Source organism: Argopecten irradians, chromosome 1, assembly GCF_041381155.1.
Source record: "Argopecten irradians isolate NY chromosome 1, Ai_NY, whole genome shotgun sequence".
Taxonomy (NCBI): domain Eukaryota; kingdom Metazoa; phylum Mollusca; class Bivalvia; order Pectinida; family Pectinidae; genus Argopecten; species Argopecten irradians.
Window position 1 is genome coordinate 40323815 of NC_091134.1, and position 20621 is coordinate 40344435.

The 20621-nt window shown below is 36.2% G+C and overlaps 2 protein-coding genes across 2 annotated transcripts in view; one reads left to right on the plus strand and one right to left on the minus strand.

The window, feature by feature from the left end:
* The window catches only part of LOC138327732 (protein still life, isoform SIF type 1-like), a 193201-nt gene that overhangs the window by 43641 nt on the left and 128939 nt on the right, over positions 1-20621 (plus strand).
* LOC138325805 (uncharacterized) lies at positions 19-13656 on the minus strand. The gene is made up of 2 exons (XM_069271761.1): positions 13608-13656; positions 19-1088 (listed from the first exon to the last, which is right to left on the minus strand). The coding sequence occupies exons 1-2, from the start codon at positions 13654-13656 to the stop codon at positions 19-21; spliced, it is 1119 nt and encodes a 372-aa protein (XP_069127862.1).

Genomic DNA, 20621 nt, shown 5'->3' on the forward strand with positions numbered 1-20621 from the left:
GTTATCTTCAGTGTTATCTTAAGTGTTATCTTCAGTGGTATCTTCAGTGGTATCTTCAGTGGTATCTTCAGCGGTATCTTCAGAGGTATCTTCAGTGGTATCTTCAGTGGTATCTTCAGTGGTATCTTCAGTGTTATCTTCAGTGGTATCTTCAGTGGTATCTTCAGCGGTATCTTCAGCGGTATCTTCAGAGGTATCTTCAGTGGTATCTTCAGTGGTATCTTCAGTGTTATCTTTAGTGGTATCTACAGTGGTATCTTTAGTGGTATCTTTAGTGGTATCTTCAGTGGTATCTTCAGTGGTATCTTCAGTGTTATCTTCAGTGGTATCTTCAGTGGTATCTTCAGTGTTTTCTTCAGTGGTATCTATCTTCAGTGGTATCTTCAATGGTATCGTCAGTGTTATCGTCAGTGGTATCTTCAGTGGTATCTTCAGTGGTATCTTCAGTGTTATCTTCAGTGGTATCTTCAGTGGTATCTTCAGTGGTATCTTCAGTGGTATCTTCAGTGGTATCTTCAGTGGTATCTTCAGTGTTATCTTTAGTGGTATCTTCAGTGGTATATTCAGTGGTATTTTCAGTGGTATCTTCAGTGGTATCTTCAGTGGTATCTTCAGTGTTATCTTCAGCGGTATCTTCAGCGGTATCTTCAGAGGTATCTTCAGTGGTATCTTCAGTGTTATCTTCAGCGGTATCTTCAGCGGTATCTTCAGCGGTATCTTCAGAGGTATCTTCAGTGGTATCTTCAGTGGTATCTTCAGTGTTATCTTCAGTGTTATCTTCAGTGGTATCTTCAGTGGTATCTTCAGTGTTATCTTCAGTGGTATCTTTAGTGGTACTTCAGTGTTATCTTCAGTGTTATCTTCAGTGGTATCTTCAGTGGTATCTTCAGTGGTATCTTCAGTGGTATCTTCAGTGGGATCTTCAGTGTTATCTTCAGTGTTATCTTCAGTGTTATCTTCAGTGTTATCTTCAGTGGTATCTTCAGTGTTATCTTCAGTGGTATCTTCAGTGGGATTGTCAGTGGGATCTTCATTGGGATCTTCAGTGGTATTGTCAGTGGTATTTTCAGTGGTATCTTCAGTGGTATCTTCAGTGTAAAATAGTTTGATTATGAAAATAAGTTAATTGCCTGTCTTAGATTAGTTTTCATTTTGCAAAATGGATTTTGCCATAATAAAGGAAAAGTTTGATGAATTCCATCAATATTACTTCACACTGTCCTTCATAGTGATTGGACTGAACCATGCACTTGGATGTGATTCAGGCCTAATTGTCTTGTAGAAGATTACTTGGCTATTGTATGAATGTTTTATTGGCTTAGCAATGACTCAATTATGTCTTTTTACAAATTCTAATCATGACGTACCTAAGGAATGAATCTCAAACTGCGAATTTGGGTTCAATTTCTACATATGAATGTATTAGATATGCTAGCTTAGTTTAAATGATGCAGTTTGATGGTAATTACACCTATGGCCCCCTTTGGGGATGATTATGATGGAATAGCATTTAATCAAAAGTAAACGATTTGTCTGCCCCTGTTATGAATATGAGGGAATGGGGTTAGGCTTTGCTCTTATCTTTTGTTTTTTCCATTACTATATTTTTTTATCATGCGTCGTCTGTTGTCTTGCACTGTGTGCCATGCGCCGTACGTAAACTTTTCATTCAAACTACAATCGAAAGGCCCAGGGTACTGACATATTGGGCCTACAGCATGCTGGTATGAAGGGCTACCAAGTTGTTCAAATGAATGACCTTGATCTTCATTCAAGGTCAAAGGGGTCGTAAAGGCTAAAACCTTTAAACAATTTCTTGTGAATAACTAAGAGGCCTAGAGACCTGATATTGGGCCTGAGACATGCTGGGATGAATTTGGGCTACAAAGGTTGTTCAAATGAATGACCTTTACTTTCATTCAAGGTCAAAGGGGTCAAAAAGGCTAAAATATCTAAACAAATTCTTCTCAAGAACCAAAAGGCCCTAGTGTACTCATATTGGGCCTATACACCATGCTGGGATAAAGGGCTACCAAGTTTGTTCAAATGAATGACTTGATCTTCTTTCAAGGTGAAAGGGGTCAAATAGGCAAAAACGTTTTAACTAGTTTTTGCAAATAACTAAGAGGCTCAGAGACCTGATATTTAGCCTGTGATATGGTGGGATGAAGGGCTACTAAGTTTGTTAAAAAATGACCTTGATCTTCATTCAAGGTCACAGGAGTCAAAAAGGCTAAAAATTTTAAACAACTTTTTGTAAATAACTAAGAAGCCTAGAGACTGGATATTGAACTTGTAGCAACAGTAGTGACCTAGGGACCTTCATTCATTGTCTAATTCATCAAATATATCAGAACCTGAACTTCTTCTATTAAAAGAGTTCTTTTGTGTTGCCTTAATTGTTTGCCACTACTATATTCTTTGAGGTGTTGTATTGTGCCAATAGTCAGATGACCATTAAAGCCCATGGGCCTCTTGTTTTCTCACTGATGACTGGTTGATGAAATTCATGTAATATGATGGGCATTGATGGCATTGTCCAGGAAGAACAATAGAGATAATGATGTCCTTCCTGATGGTATAATATGATGCAGTGAAAGTCAGTATTATGTTATATTTGTGACATAGAAAAGTCAGGCTTTTTGTGAAAGATGGAAAGGTTGTACGTGGTGGCCAAGTGATTTATTAAAGATGTCTCAACATATTACCACAAGTCCTCCACCTCTGGGTCGCAAGATCAAATCCTGTGTAAGGGCAGTTGCCAGGCTATAAGCGTTGGTCAATGTTTTTTCTCCAGGTATTCCCGCTTTCCTCCACCTGGCACATCCTTTAATTACCCTGATTGTTTAATAGGATGCTAAACCAATCAAACCAACCGAAAGAAGGAAATGACATTTAATATAAACCTGACTATATAACAAAGATGTCGGGGTCTCAGTAATGCACCAAGCTTCAGGGTTATCAGATTAAATGTGTGCCCTGAGTGCAGTGTATTGTATAATGTAGGTCTGTAAAACTCATGTCTGGAACTGTGGGAGATTCTATAAACATGAAATGTCACTGTTATCCTTGAACTGGGAGGGAAACTGTGTGTTAACCCTCAATTGATCTGATACATAAGCTTGGCTAGACAATGTCCAGTCTTCCATGTTAGGGTGTGTGTCTGTCTCACGTGGAACCAAGGAACATATTTTATTTCTTATGTTCTTTCATCTGGTTTAAAGAAACTGGGTTAAGCATAACATGTCCACATTGGATTTTAAATTTTTGAGCTTTGTCAAATACAAATGAATTCTGAAGTCTGTAAATTATTGTGACAAAATTGGATGGAAATATAAAGGCACTTAAGCAAATATGAACAATTGTGACAAAACCTAAATGAACTTAAGACAGGTTTACTCTAATAAGCGAGTCAATTGGAGGAAGGTTTAAAAAGCAAACTCTGAGTGAACATAGTTGAGATGATACAACTCTGAGTGAACATAGTTGAGATGATACAACTCTGAGTGAACATAGTTGGTATGATACAAACTTAGCAGGGACAAAATCTTAATGAACTTAACACAAACTATAACAAAATGTAAATACACTGTATAATATATATATTATATGTAGATGTGTAAAGTGTATAATATATCTAATATATGTAGATGTGTAAAGGAACCTGGAAGTCCTGAAGCAGGCCAATGACATTACAAAATTAAATATGGCTAACCTTGCTACCCCTACTTTTAGTGTACTCCCAATGCTTGAAACAGGGGTTGTCAAGCTGTTTTGAAATAGGAGTAGAGAAAATGTAACGGCCAGATCAGGGGTCGAACCTGGGTCTTTCAGACATTAGCCTAATGCTCTACTTTGTGAGCTACCTGGTCACTGATGATAGACTGTCAGTCTACTACATAGCTGAACTAGGTCTAGCTATCGTTGATGAAATGAGCAATGACAAAACAAGGTTAATACATGAAGGGACCTAGAACACATAAAATAGGTCAATTACTAATAAAATCAGGTCAGAATATTTAGTAATTATACCATACATTATAAAATATACCAGGTGAAACCTTTGACTTGGATAAAAAGTGTTGACAGGTGTCAGTGTAGGATTTCGTATAGTACACGTGTGTCTGACACGATGGAAAACTGGACAGATAGCTACAGGTGGCTCCGAGTCAAGTAGACGTTTGGACAGTGTATGTTAAACAGCTGTATGTGGGTACTTCTATTGGCGAGACAGACTTACGACCCAGGTAACGAACATCTCAACCCAGCAACATGTGGTCGCACAATGATAAGTGGCCTCATCTGTTTACTAAATTGTTTCTGCATGCTTTAACCAATATATTTCCGAAAATGCTTGCCATGTGTAAGTCAACTGTTTGGGTGTGAAAGATAAAAGGAACACATCATTACAAAGTCGAGGAATTCCTCGGAATTGTTTAAGGTATTCCTCTTAAGAAAATAGAGTTAATTGGTACTTTTTATCAGATAATTAGGAAAAACAATGTCTATTTGTTGTTTTCTTAACCTTACAAACAATGTCTATTGAAATTGGTGTTCTTGCTCAATAAACAATGATCGAGTTCAATTAACGCTGATATCCCAATTTTTGTTCTTTTCCTAATTCCAAGCTATAATCTAAATTTGTCATATTGACTTCATATATATCGTGCTCAAGGACAATCAAGGTTAGTTTTATAAGGGCAAACAAGGTCAGGCTGCGGTCATCTTGCTCAAGGCCACAACAAGGTCAAGTAATGTTCATTTGATCAAGACAATGGAAAGCAAGGTCAAATTAAGTTTATTCAAACCAAAGAAACTCCATGTCAAACTTTAAATATTCATTTTGATTAAGAACAATTATGATAGTGGATTTGGTCTGTATGTCATTTTATGAAATATGATGTTCAGTTGTGGTTAGATCCAATCTTATAAAAAAAAGATTGGCATTGAACAACATCATGATAAAACCAAGTGTGTTCATTAGAGGAGTCACCACATTCCTATTGTATTGCACACAGTGCCATTATTCTGCTAACCCTTCAAGGGTATTGATAAACGAATAAGATTTACTATGGATTGAGCTGTATGTTGAGAAGGTCCCAGCCAGGCAGATGTCTCCAGGCTTATCACAGAGCAGACGATGTTCATACAGGCAGAGATGTGGTGATAAGTCTGCTTTAACCAAGGTCATTAACGAAATGTCAAGGTCAACATATCTTGATTCTGCACCTAATGAAAACAAATGTATTCCATTATATTTTGCAGAGATTTAAAATCAATAATGTAATCTTGTTAGAAGTAATCTTTTGACGGGGCCCGGAATTTCCTGAAATTTAAATAAAAAATGTTGACAAAGATTATACATACTCAAGATATCAATATGGCATTTTGATATCAATGAAGCGACACGCAGTAATGCATATGTCAAACTGCATATGTCAAACTTTAAATTCATCTGACAGTATGAACAATCAAATATGAGTCTGATCTCGGATTATATTCCAACTTGGCGACTCTAAGCAGTGTTTGCCTTACAGAAACATAAATTTAACCTTTATTTACATATCCGTAAAAAAAAAGTTGAATTTGAATAGCAATTGATTTGATTAGTGTTATAGTAGGGAGTTGACGGGAGAAGGGATTGATTTCTTGGATTTAGTGCTGTGATTCGTTACTCTGGGGATTCGATAGTTGTTGGAGAAAACCCTAATGGAGCTTATTGATTTTTTATTTCCATGACAACGCAGTTTTAGTTTGACAGTTTTTTGTATATTTTCAAAGCAGCGTTACCATAAATCTTGGCATTCCTGTATCCAGGTTTACAGTGTAGAAATTCCAAAAGATGCAAAATAGCTACATAAAATGGAATTGTCTTTAAAACATGGAACATGTTCTTTCTGTTAGGATGTTTCTATTTTTAAATCGATAGCTTTAGACCTGAAGTGAGGTAAGCCAGATCGAAAGTTAGATTTGAAATATGCTTCCTGTGCAGATCGTGTTACACTGTGAATTTATAAGAATTAGTACATCTATATAGTACTATCCACACAGAGTAGAAATACTACAGCTAAATTTAAAAGACAAAAGTTACAAGACCAATTTTAATAATAACATGCAATTATGAGCATTTGGCTTAGAGGTCAATACTTGCAAGATTTAGCATTACCTCAGACAAAAATATTAACTAAGGATGTGTTCAAAGTCAATATTCCGAATTTGCATATTACAGAGTTATCTGCACTTGCGGGTACAGGGCTCGAATTTTACATTTTTTGCCACTTGGTAAAAATAGCAAGTGCCATAAATTTGTACTTGCTAAAATATATTTTTTACTTATAATTTATATCCGTTTTCAAATTACAGTTATGTTATATATAAAATCCTTTATTTTTGCATGATGATGTGAGGTGTATAAGTACATTTTGTACATAATAAATATCAACAAAATTACTGTAAGAACTGGGCCCCCATATTTTCCATTACAACAATTTTTCACAATCATTATGCCATTTTTACAGTTGTCCCTGATAAAAACCACTTGCTAAAATAAGCAAGTGCATATTTTTTTCACTTGCTATTCTGGTATATCTACTTGCAAAAAGCAAGTAAAACAGCCTGAAATTCAAGCCCTGGGTTAGGTATTGATTGTGACGTCATGTGTTTGCGAGCGTAACATCATACGTTTCGGAGAAAACAGTGTGAATTGCGCTCACAAAATAATGACGTAACAATTGATACCTACCCGCAAGGGAACTAACTCTGTGATATGCAAAGACGGAATACCAGCATGTGACCCATTTCTTACCAATCAGAAAGAGATATATACCTCCATTTTAAATGATAATATTCTTTATCAGATTCTAATAATAAATTATATTTCACAATAGAAGAGTTATAGTGAAAAGCCTGAAGTCTTGGATAAGTTGAAATTTGCAAGCAATTACTGAAACTTTTGTGATAAGTAAAATCATGAGATTGTTTCAGACTTTAACTTGTTAACTTACCCCTGAAATTTCATAATGGACTGGTCTTGTCTTTGATTTATAAAAAAATAAATGTGGCTTTAGGGGTGAATGAGTTGCTATTCTAGGTGATGACAACAGAAGGTTAAAGGTTAAGAAATGACATGATGCTCCTGAATGGCCATGTGCTTTTTAGGAAAATGAATTTGTCGTTAATTCCAGAGATTGTCTGTACTTTCACTCCATTTAGCAGTGGCAGGGCTAGCGAAGGACATGAATAAATTGACAAGATTATTTAATCATAACTCCGTAAGTTACATTTCAACTGTCACCTTGTCAGTTAATTGTTCCTGTTTTCTTTCTCATCAAAGGTCACTTGAACCTCATGAAGTGTTATCAGATTACAATATCAATAGCTCACCCGATAGCTTAAAACAAATCACAGAGAGCACATTACAATACTGGCAAGACATTTTAAATGTTCTTGTGTGCAAGCTTTTAAGGTCTGGAACTTCAAATTATTTTCTATGGTACAAACTTAACTGAGTATATTAAAACCTGTCTTTAAAGACCACAAACGGCATAGAAACAAGTTTGATAGCAACAAGAGGTCTTTATATAGGTCAAATTGTATTGAAATTGGCTTTATTAATTAGCAAATGGTTGTTATACAAAGGTGGTTGCTAAGGAAGGTTTTTAAACTGTAACTGCATACAGGAAAAGCAGATATGATTCGATCTACCTTGACAGTAACCATGGAAAGTTAGTTTGTTGCACTCAGATTTCTTTGCACCCTGACCAAGGTCAACATGTGATCTTGAATGACTTCAATGGATTTATAAGTATCCTGGGGTGAAGGATTAGAGAGTTCTTTCTAATAGTTTGTATACCTTTGCCTTCATTAATGACACAGCTGAATATTCCTCATTCGTAAAACAATTCATCTGTTGCCAAGAATTCAGACTATAGAAAAGCATTCTAGCAATTAATTAAGTAACCTGGTCTCTTTTCTTTTGTAAAGCTTTATTTATGAAGAAGGAAAAAGAAACTAATTAAGACATTTTGTAAGCATCCAGAGATATTTGATCTTTTTTTCCAAATGCAATTAGTATGGTAGACCAATAATTATAAGACTGTGTGGTACCAGCAATTATTTTTTATCAGTAAAGCTATAGCTACTGCTCTTTAGTGTGTTCAGTCAGAAAAACTACACCTCTTGTGCTTGTAATTTCAGCTCGGCTATTCATAGCCAAAGTGTAATTCAACAATCATGTACACTGCATTCTTTAACTACTATTTCATTTCAATGGAGTTCCATTCTCCTTTGTCCACCAGGGCGTATGAACCTTTATCATGTGATCAGAAGGGAAGTCCCCACAGATCCTGGGACACAAACAACATCCTGTTGCTATGGATCCTTGGTTACCATGGTTACCACGGAGACCAGTCTCTGTCTGCTGTGACCTTTCATGTCACTGCCAAGCTTGTTTATCTTCACCCTTCACTTCCTGTATCACAAAAACAAACTTATATCCAAAGGTAAATAGTTCTGGCAAATTCTCCCCAATTTTCTCCTTCCTCAGACATCAAAAACTGAAATGTTTTCAGAAAGATGGTTAGGCTCTCTAACAAGTACACTAGACATTATATCCGTGGTGCAGTTTATCTCAGAACTCATTCATGTCTTGACGAGCGCCACTAAGACTTATGTACAACCCGTGTTCACTGCTAATTGAACTAATTGCTGTTGCTATATATATGACAAGTTCAGAAGCTGTCAGTGTGCCTCACAATATATGGTGAGATATTAAAGGTCCTGGAATCTAGGGCATCTGATGGTGATATAATCTGGACACAAGGCGGTAGACTGATACATACCTTTCTATCACACAACTTGACATTATCAAAGCCTTATGTACTCAACTCTGCCTCCTGATCTATATCACTAGTCTAGATTTAGATAATGCTACTCCACTATCAATAAATCTTTTTCTTTAAATCGCTATTTGAAATCAGAAGACAATTTATTTTTGGAAATAAAGGACGGAGATCAATTATAAAGTTTAGATTTAAGGACTGCATTGAGAAGTGTGAACACTGAATAAGAGCAACAGTTAATAACAAAACAAGCTGAAACATTTTCAACAGTTTATGAATTTCTGTACTTAATTAATTGAGCAGGAGAATGCTTTATGATTTTTGATGGAGACAAATTAAGGCATTGTCAGATCATCAGTTGCTTCTAGTTCTTTATGAAGTGAATTATATTTGACCCAAGTGGGCTGTAGCTTGAGTGAGATGTTTGTTTGATAAATGGAATCATTGATTATAAATCAGCGGAGATGAGACTAGATGGTCTCTGGGGGTAGAGCTGTAAACTGCTGTTTACCAGTTCTTAGATTGTCCTTATATAGGCTTGGTCGCTGTAGGCCACAGTGGCAGATGTTGTTGGGGGGGAAGGGATTGGCCTCCATGAGAACCAGGTTTAGAACACATAATGCTTCACTGTTGTATTTGATGCTGCATTTGAAAATATATCTGAAATAAATAGCTTTATATCATAGTAAGAAATATGTATATAAACTTTTGTAATTGAAATCAGTTGAAAATTGCTTGGTTTTGAGCAAACAATGCTTCAAAATTGCATATGAAGCTACAGTTGAAACATATCTGTTTGAAAAAGATTTATACCATAGAAATGGGAAATAAATATGTTATCTTTTGTATTTGAAATCAGTTGAAAATAGCTTATAAGAACTTTCAATTTATTGCATAGGCTTAAATGCATGATTAGGAATTTTTCCAAACAAAGGTATAATAATAGATGAATGAGAACTTTCTGACCTTTTAATCTTTGTTACGGTATGTGTTAATTGAGAAATGTTTTTGGGGGTAACTTTTCTTTCCATTGGCCTCAAAACATGTATACATATGTTTGGTAAAGGTCAAATACGGGCTATAGAACATGTCCAATCTAATACTGAGTAGAGACAGTATGTATTAGGGAAGAAATAGAGGTCCAGAATGAATAAGATAAGTGTTTATCAAATTAGTCGGTGAAATGAAGCCATCATTGAATATAATTCAGGCCAACTTCGGGTTGCCATGGAAACCATAGCCCTTATGATAGGTTGCTAGGTACCATGTTGTCATGGTAGCTAATTTAGAGAGATTTTGTGAAGACATAAAACATAATTATATAAGCCATGAAGTTGATGGTTAGTTTTCCCCCTAATTTGGTCCATTGGTCGTTGTGATAGTGCCGAATGTGATTGGCGGGACATTTTATAAACAGAGGAAGGATTTGGATATAATCGAAACCTGGTCCCTATATAGTTGTGGCAGGTCTATATATGTCACATTGCTATCAGTCAGTATGACTCTCTCGGGACATCTCAGATCTCTTCCCTCTGAAATCTTGGGTATTTATTGACAAGGGACATCCCTATTGACTTTTGGAATAAATGGTAACCCAGATCTATTGAAATTGTGGTATTCATTGGGAATTTAGACATCACTGTATTGAATTTTGAAACATCTCATACCCTGCTCTAGAAAAACTGATATTTATTGAGGGACATCCCTATTGACTTTGAAAGTTTGGATATATATTGGTGAGGGGTATCTCTTCGACTTTAGTAACATCTCATATGCTGCTCTATGAAACCTTGTGTATTTGTTGATGATGAACATATTTGGTATTGACTTTTGGGACACCTCATACGCCTGTCCTATAAGAGCTTTAGTATTTATAGGTGAAGAGCATTGGTATTGACTCTTGGGATACTGTGAAGTACTGTGAATGGTGTAGGAAAAGCTTGTGTTGAGAAATATTACATCCAATGGAGAAATCTCTGATGTTATTTTGATTGAACCTAAAATCAAAATATCTCGGGCTAATTCGAGCTTCAGGGAAATAAAGTCAAGGTCATTTATTTATTGTTACATGTTTCACTATGATTTTTAGGTATTGAATATAATAATATTTAACTGCCATATACATTATATTAATTAATTCTTTAGAAAACTATAATTGGTAACATTTTATTAACTATATTCTGTTGACATATCAGATATTCATGTCACAATTTTCATTAATTCATAAATTCCTGAGATTGCACTGAAGATTCAGATGTCAGTAAAAATCAATAGCAAATGCTGTTCTGAGAGTTATAAATTGTATTTACATAATAGACATTTTGCATGACCATAATTTTTGTCATGTGATGTAAAGGCCATATCAGCAGTACTTGTCTTATTTGATGGCTATATACCTGCAGTGGTATATGGTCATTGACCTTTGTGTATATGTATACATATACAATTGAATATGGATTGTTGTAGAGAGAAAGAATAGAGTACTTAGGTCGTGATAGATTGGAAGTCTCTTACAGCTACAATAAAACAGAACTATATAGTGTTTTGGCTGTAATGTACATGCATATCTGCACTCTCCAATTGATTTGGGAACCCTCCCAAACACATTGAAGTAAATACCATACTTTATTCATTAACCTTTGTCAGAGACTATAGGATGTTGATGGAAAGGCTGGATCTGTCTTTTCTGGAGTAGCACATTTAAACATATTTCTAGGAAATTATCCTGGTAAAACTGAATGGATGATGGTATTGATTTTTCTGATATCTAATTTTACAGGAAGACAATTGTCTACGGTACACACATCTATTTAATGTAACCTCCAGCTGTATACCAGCTAAAATATAATGATTTTTTAAATGTTTCATTTCTTGTTGGGGGAAAAAAAAAAATCAGAAAAGCAAATATTCCAGTCTACAGACAAAAATCGTAATAGTATTAGTTCTGCTGATAATTTTGATGGGAATTATCTTAGAGTGCCAGCTCAGTCAAATAATTTTGGGTAATCAAATACCAAGCTGCCATCTCTGTGACAAAATAGAAAATATCCTGTCTATTGACAATTGTCTAGGAAGGCAGGTGATCAAATCTAGTGACGCCATGATATCGCTGTCACATCACCATGACAATTTACGTGTCTGTATTTACACAATCGTGGAGGGTTGATGTTTATTGGAGCTGAGTTGGTGGTTTATGATGTGTGTGGTGCAATCGTACCACTGACCTATATCTACACCTGTTAGCTCCCTGTCCTATATCTATAATCCATTCATAAAACAAAACCCTGACCTACATTTACATCAACCGGTGACATCATTGGCCTATATTTATAATAACCAGTCACTTCTCCAACTTATATTTACACTCACCATCTCCCTCACCTGTATTTACACCCACCTTCTCCCTGACCTATATTTACACCTACCATCCACCTGACCGTTATTTACATTCACCATTTTCTTGACCTATATTTATACCCACTATCTCCCTGACCTATATTTACACCCACCATTCCCAGACCTATATTTACCTCTACTATGACACCCATCATCTCCCTGACCTATTTTTAAACTCACCATCTCCCTGACCTATACTTACACTCACCATCTCCTTGACCTATATTTACACCCACTATCTCCCTGACCTCTATTTACACCCACTATCTCCCTGACCTCTATTTACACCCACTATCTCCCTGACCTATACTTACACTCACCATCTCCCTGACCTATATTTACACTCACCACTCACCCTGACCTCTATTTATACCCACCATCTCTCTGACCTATATTCATACTCACAATTTCCTTGACCTATATTTATACCCACTATCTCCCTGACCTCTATTTACACCCACTATCTCCCTGACCTATATTTACACTCACCATCTTCCTGACCTATATTTACACTCACCTTTTCCCTGAGCTATATTTTACACCTATCATCACCCTAACCTATATTTACACCCACCATCTCCCTGACCTATACTTACACTCACCATCTCCTTGACCTATACTTACACTCACCATCTCCCTGACCTATATTTACACTCACCACTCACCCTGACCTCTATTTATACCCACCATCTCTCTGACCTATATTCATACTCACAATTTCCTTGACCTATATTTATACCCACTATCTCCCTGACCTCTATTTACACCCACTATCTCCCTGACCTCTATTTACACCCACTATCTCCCTGACCTCTATTTACACCCACTATCTCCCTGACCTCTATTTACACCCACTATCTCCCTGACCTCTATTTACAACCACTATTTCCCTGACCTCTATTTACAACCACTATCTCCCTTACCTATATTTACACTCACCATCTTCTTGACCTCTATTTACACTCACCATCTTCCTGACCTATATTTACACTCACCTTTTCCCTGAGCTATATTTTACACCTATCATCACCCTAACCTATATTTACACCCACCATCTCCCTGACCTATATTTACACTCACCATCTTCCTGACCTATATTTACACTCACTAACTCCCTGACCTAATTTTGCACCCACAATCTTCCTGACCTATATTAATAACCACAATTTCCCTTACCTATATTTACAACCACCATTTCCCTGAAATATATTTACACCAATCACTCATTTGACCTATATTTCCATTCTTCCTTTCAATCCTTTGACACATATTTCAACCAATCTAATTTTTCACCTGTCACCATTCACCCAGACCTATTTAAACCAATTAGTTCTCTGACCTACATTATCACCTGCTGTCTCATACACTTACCAGATATATTCTTTATGTCCACCTTTTGTTCTGGTATATATCCATACATTGTGATTTTCTAAATGGTTAAATTTTTGGTTGCACAATGTAAATTTTATTTCAAAAATAAAAAATTTCAATTTTTTTTTATTTTTGTGAGACAAAATTTGCCTGATGTAGAATCGTTTTGGATCCTCTGTGATATTTATATGCAACACTTGAGTTGTTATCATTAAGTGTGTAACATCAATCTCTTTATGTGAAGGTATTTAAGTCGAAGATTGCCCAACTTGAATGATGGTTGTCTGTTCTCGCTGTTGTTGTGCTTTTCTCCTTGATTGCCACTTAAGTTCGGAACTTTTGTCTTTGTTGGATCTAAAGGAACTGTGTGTTTGTAACTGAAGGTTTTGTGTAGTTTTTATGGTGTTTTTGTTAATCTTATAAAACAAATGCCAAGACTATTTTCTTTAGTAATGTGGAGGTTTAGTGTGGGTGAAATAGATCCTCCCACTTATTTTGGTACAAAACACTAGATGATCTACCATTACATAGTCTGGACTTAGGGGGGATTACAAAGGTCATTCACAGCTGATGTAAGGCACGGGGAGTTTGAAACTTGACACACAAGTCAGTATAAATCTAAAATAAATATTTTGGTTGTTAATTAGACCCAGATGTGTATTGTGTATTGAATGTGTGATTTGTGAAGTCTGAGTAGGTTTGTCTGGAGGTCTTGTAGAGGTGTGGGCTGGCTGCCACTCCATCCTAAAAGTACTGCTGTGTTTGGGATTGGAACAGCTTTGTAACAAATATACACATTTATTGTTGTACCACTCAATATGTAGGGTCTGGTCGTGTTTGATGGAATTCTTACCATTACAAGGAGTGCCAAGATGATCTTTGATTCCCCAATCAGTGTTTCACAAAACATCCAACAACAACAAAATTTATGGTAAGTGAATGCATGAGTGTGTACACGTGTTAAAATAGCCGTAAGGAAATGGTGTTTTTAGAATCATAAACTTTGCCAACAGATTCTTTGACAAGCTGCACCTTACTTTCATCTAATTATCTGCAGACTGCTAACAAATTACTTCCAGTTGGAATGCACATTAGAACATTGAAGCAAGAGATCTCTATTAAATTGAAACTTATTATTTTATTAAATGTTTGATGATACAGTTCCCACCTGCTCATTTCAATTTTTTTCCTTATGCCTCCAGCATCCCCCCTCCCCCCCCCCCCATGTAATAAAGGGGAGTGGATAAATTATTATAATGTTGTGTCATTTGTAATATATTCCTTCAAACATACCAATTCCTGTAGAATATATAATGTTTTTTTTCATATTTTTTTCCGTTAACTATATATAGATTTAAAAGTTATTATTATTTGATTATTTGCCACATGTTTTGCTGAAGGTGAAATTGCGTTTTATGGACATTTCAAGATCAGATTGTAAACATTGTCGTTACTCAAATAGCTAGATCATTGTTTTTATTTGCTTAATAGCATATTGAACAACATAGGAGTTGAACATTGGTTTCTTTGACACATCAAGTTAAGAAACTATAAGGTAAACCTGTCAAAAAGACCACATATTAGGGACAAAGAATGAATGGTCTTTATAGCCATATGGCTTTATACACACTGGGTTGGATTTTGAAACAAACTTAAGTGAAAAAAATGACTTAAGTCACAATTGTTCATATACATTATATAAGGAGAAAAACTGAAGTTTTGACTTAAATCTTCTCTTTTGAGAAATCTGAGCCAGGTCAATTTGTGTTGAAATTAGCCTTTAAAAAACTAGATAAATTAAGACAAGTTATTTACAATGTCTTCAGCTAGTACTAGAGGTAATAGTTTAAAACTCTTTAAGAAACAGAGCAGGACTAAAGTCACACAAAGTATATTTAGTCGGCGAGTGGTAGATTCGTAGAACTGGACCCTTTCAAACTTTGTAGTAGAAGCCCCTACTATACTCTAAACTAATTTAAAAACCAACTGAACACTCACTGGAAATCAGTACCATGCAAGTTTTATACCAGTTTTTATATGGCACAACCGGACAACAACAACCTAGTAATTGAACAAAACGCGCCACAACTAGCTGGAACAAGCTAACTACGGTGTCTAAGAAGAGATAACAGGTAACAGGTTTTAGGACATTTTGTTTTCAGACAGCATTCAAATGACTCTTTAAGAACTGTGAAACATGTTTATATATTTAATTTAGTATCAGTAGAATTTTAAAAGTGAGAATAATAAGTTTGAGCAATCTTTATGCTTGTAACCTTTAAAGTCAAATGTAATGCAACACGATAAGAAACAAGATGGTTATTCAAGTGTTTCATACAGACGAAGCACAATCTGCAGCATATAACCTGTTTTTATTTAGATCTATATAGCCTTGACATAGACCAAACCAACATTGTACAGAGACATTCGAGTGGAAAATCTGGTAATCTTTTTTATTTGGACATGCATGTGTGGTATTGATTCAATCAAATTAAAAAAAAAAAAGAAAAAGAGATGCCGCATTTTTATGCCCTCAACATGGATGAGAATGAGGGAGAGGAGTGTTGACCATGTCTATATCCCTTTCCATGTATTATGATGTCCAGTTCCATTTATCCTAACCCTGTTCAGATTTCTCATGAAAACGTGGATATTAATAAGTCTTTAGTATTAATTACATCATAAAGGCATATTGGATTTTCTACAGACCCCTAGCTTCCTGTTGGAGCGATCGCCCTGAGTATTTCTCTGAGTGACAGTCTTTTCCTCTTCCCTGTCTGCCACCTTGACAGACAAGATTTCCTCATCACCAGTATTAATCCTTGTGAGAAATGCTATCTTGCATGTTAATTACTATAAACCCCTTAAGGTCAATGTTAAACTGTTTTAGGCTTTGATCCAGATGATTCTAATGTCACTGGCTGGAATGTTAAAGAGGATCCTTCTGTGACAAATGATTTTTAAACCACCTTCAGTTTCAAATTAAACTGTTCTGATCTTTGATCCTGATCATTCTAATGTCACTTTAGGGAATGATAGGAGTAAATTTTTCTGTGATTAATTCTTGACACAATCCTGGTTAATTACTGATCCAAATCTCCAAATAAGATATTTCAAAAGTTTTAATTCTACACAAAATCCTTGTTAATTACTGATCCAAATCTCAAAATTAGATATATCAAAAATTTTATTTGTACTAATGTATATGTGGAATGCACTCAGACATTGAAATCGTTCAAAAAGTGGAGAGTAGTGTTTTTAATTTGACATTTTTTGTAAATGTCTGAATCAGATTAAAGTGAACAGTTGGGCAAGGATGACTTAAGTCGGTAAAAATGGTGTGAATGTATCCAGTAAAATTTCTTATAAAATGGAAAAATAAAATCTCTCGTCAAAATCTGTCTGCGTACGAAGAAATTAATTTAAAGTATGAGAATTCTAAAACGTCCTCCCGGCTCACTATGTCCGTGGTTACATTTCCACGCAGCCTCGCTTTCAATGCTTTCAACTTTTCTTTACTTTAATGGTCAGAACTGGGAAACTAAGCAGAACTTGACCATCGTATTAATATGTGAGAACTTTTGGAAGGCCAATGAACGCATTAAGACTGGTTTTCTTTGCCCGACTATTCACTTTAAGATCAGATCAGATTAAACCAGATCAAGATGCGACATAGTCATTACAACTGATTACAAATGTGACCTTTTTAATGCTAAAAGATGTTTTACACTACAGAAATTATTTTGATGACCAAATTTCAGTACTTGAAGGACCATTTTACCCCGACTCATTACCCTCTAGTTTTAAATCGTGTAGGAGAGATATTTTTTGACCTCTATTATCACTCATGAACTTATATGGACATGTAACAAATTTTCATTTTCACCAAGTATGGAGTACAGATTTATAGATAATCGCCTGGTGAACTTCCTTAAATCCCAAACTGTGAGCTCTGTCAGCTGAGTGACATGGAGACATTCTCCAGTGTAGTACTAGGCTTGGCTATAGACATGGCTGTTAATTAGTTTGACACTCAAGATCTTTACAAAGCATTTACAAATGACATAAGGATTCAAATGTCTTACACTTCTCTGATATCAAGTAGACATCCAATGCTAATCCACGGTGTCTGCTGATTACCGTTGTCATGGCGATTTCCCGAGAACTCTGAAGCCAATAGTCTAGGTTTGGTTGCTAAGGACAACTGATGAGAAATCTCTGTTACAATTATTGGCGGTGGTGTAACATTGCAGTTTATGTTAGTTATTTGTCCTGGAATCTCAAATTTCAATAAAGCTGAATTAGTTTCAGTTTCTGTCAAAATTGTGAAACATCATGGCCAAAACTTCCGGTAAAACAACTGACACATTGATGTGATTTGTATCATGTCCTGGTAGAAATTGAATTGGAAATCACATGATACATTGCTGATACCTCTCAGAAAAGCAATCCATCTCTCATGGACCAGACATATAACAATTAAATCAGACTGTTATTACCAGCCTTTACAGTATGTGCCTTAAACATTGATGGACTAACACAATGTTGAAATTTTAGATTTATTTGTCATGTCAACCTAGAGGTGAAGGACTTGAGGTAGAATATCAGACTCTTTTATAGAACCACCTGCCACTATGGCCCTTTGTCATGCCAATCTAACCAACTGCTACTCTGCTCTCTTGTCATGGCAACCTAACCACCTGCCACTCTGGCCCCTAGTCATGGCAACCCAGAGGTAGAATATTAGACTCTTTTATAGAACCCCCTGCCACTTAGGCCCCTTGTCATGGCAACCTAGAGGTGAAGGGCTAGAGGTAGAATGTTTAACTAACTCTTTTATAGAGCCCCCTGCCACTCTGGCCCCTTGTCATGGCAACCTAGAGGTGAAGGGCTAGAGATAGAATGTTCGACTCTTTTATAGAACCCCCTGCCACTCTGGCCCCTTGTCATGGCAACCTAGAGGTGAATTAAGGGCTAGAAGTAGAATGTTTAACTCTTTTATAGAGCCCCCTGCCACTCTGGCCTCTTGTCATGGCAACCCAGAGGTTAAGGGCTAGAGCTAGAATGTTTGGTTTAACTCTTTTATAGAACCCCCTGCCACTCTGGCCCCTTGTCATGGCAACCTAGAGGTGAAGGGCTAGAGGTAGAATGTTTAACTCTTTTATAGAACCCCCTGCCACTCTGGCCCCTTGTCATGGCAACCTAGAGGTGAAGGGCTAGAGGTAGAATGTTTAACTCTTTTATAGAACCCCCTGCCACTCTGGCCCCTTGTCATGGCAACCTAGAGGTGAAGGGCTAGAGGTAGAATGTTTAACTCTTTTATAGAACTACCTGTCACTCTAACCCCTTATCATGGCAACCTTACTAACAAACCACTTGCCTCAATCTCTGGCCCCTTGTCATTGTGGCAACCTAGAGGTGTAATGACTAAAGGTGGAATGTTAGACTCTTTAAGAACTTTGCCAATCTACCCCCTAGAGGTGGGGAGCTAGTATTAGAGAATTGTTATATATAGAACCTTTAACAACTTCAGGGTCACCCTGCATGGGTCTTCATTTAAAAATTCATTTAAATGGAATATCAAAGACCTTTTTTCATTTCAGTAATATGTTACCATAACTTTAGTATGCATATCTTCCACAATTGGCCCAAACCTAAAAACAAAAATGAGCTCAATATTATGCCACATTAAGCTTACTGCTGGGTGTGGCTAACTGGAGATAATTAACTCTAATGACTTCTCACAAGAATTTTATGTAATATGTTCCAAGAGTCTCACATTTCACATCACATCTGATAAAACAGACAATAAAGGATGAGCAAACCTTGTTAGCGGTGCAGCACCATTAGAAAGAATGGCACATATTCAACACAATAGATCAGTTTTTATAAAAGCATTTATAGCGTTCTAGGCAAACATCATTCCATGTGTATCAGTATTGGCATGCTGTGTTTTTGATCTATATAGAGCTTACAGAAACTTATACTGGTTTATCCAAGTACATCCAGATTTATTGAGACCTGTTGCTGTGACTGTCCTCTGTAGCTGGATCTGATTGGCTGCTGTAGCTGATCTTTCTGCCGTGGGAATCCAGGTCAGTCATTAGGGACACTTTAGAGTCCAGGGAACTTTCTAACTTTATCTGTTTGGCACTGCCACCCTGCACCTCTCCATCTTATTTGGCTCGAAGTGCTCTAGATGGCTGGCCGTTCCCACACCACGACATGTAACATGGTTCCTATTGCCAGCGGTGCTTCCTCTTTTATTCAATTTCTTTGGCAATGTTGCATATTTCGTTCAGTTCCGTTGCACAGGGCCACATTTGGTAGTCTGTCAGAGACAATGATGCCTCATTTTGTTTCTTTTGATTTACTTTAAAGCTATTGCATTCACTATTTTCATGTTTTATTGAGAGAAGTTCAGGTGGATTGACTTCTAGACATTGGCTTTTGAAGAGAGCATGCAATTGGATTGTTATTGGTGAACAAGATTAATTATTGAACTGTTATTGAGTTTGTCTAAGTCTGTTTTAAAGAGACAGTCAACATCTAGTATCCTTTAAGGTAAGTAAAGTACAATGATATATGTAATAATTAAACTTCAATTGTGAATGAAAACATGAAAACTGAATTCTGAGTTTTGGTTGGTGCTAAAAGATAATATTATAAAATCAGTGAATACAACAGCTGAATTTTCATTGGCATAATGGTAATTTATCCCAGAGATTAACCACCAAGCTCCAGCAGACACCAATGACTACAATTGGGCCTTGAAGTCTGGCACCCTAGGTGGTTGGGAAGTCTTATAGTTGTCCTACACATTAATATATGTTATTGGCCACTATTTTACATGCTTTTCCATATATTTTAGACTAAGAGCTAGCTGGTGGTAGGTTATCTGAACTTTATCATACGGTATTTGCCTTCTGTCAAATGTCGTTTATGACATCTGTAAATATTTTACATCATTTGATGAAAGAGTTTAGATTAAGATTTCCATGGTTATGATTCTTC

Bases quoted from the DNA above. Each gene is read 5' to 3' on its own strand.
- LOC138325805 (XM_069271761.1), bottom strand. From the start codon at position 13,656: ATGTATGGATATATACCAGAACAAAAGGTGGACATAAAGAATATATCT. The intron at 1,089-13,607 runs GTAAGTGTATGA...TTTACACTGAAG, and splicing joins GGACATAAAGAATATATCTG to ATACCACTGAAGATACCACT.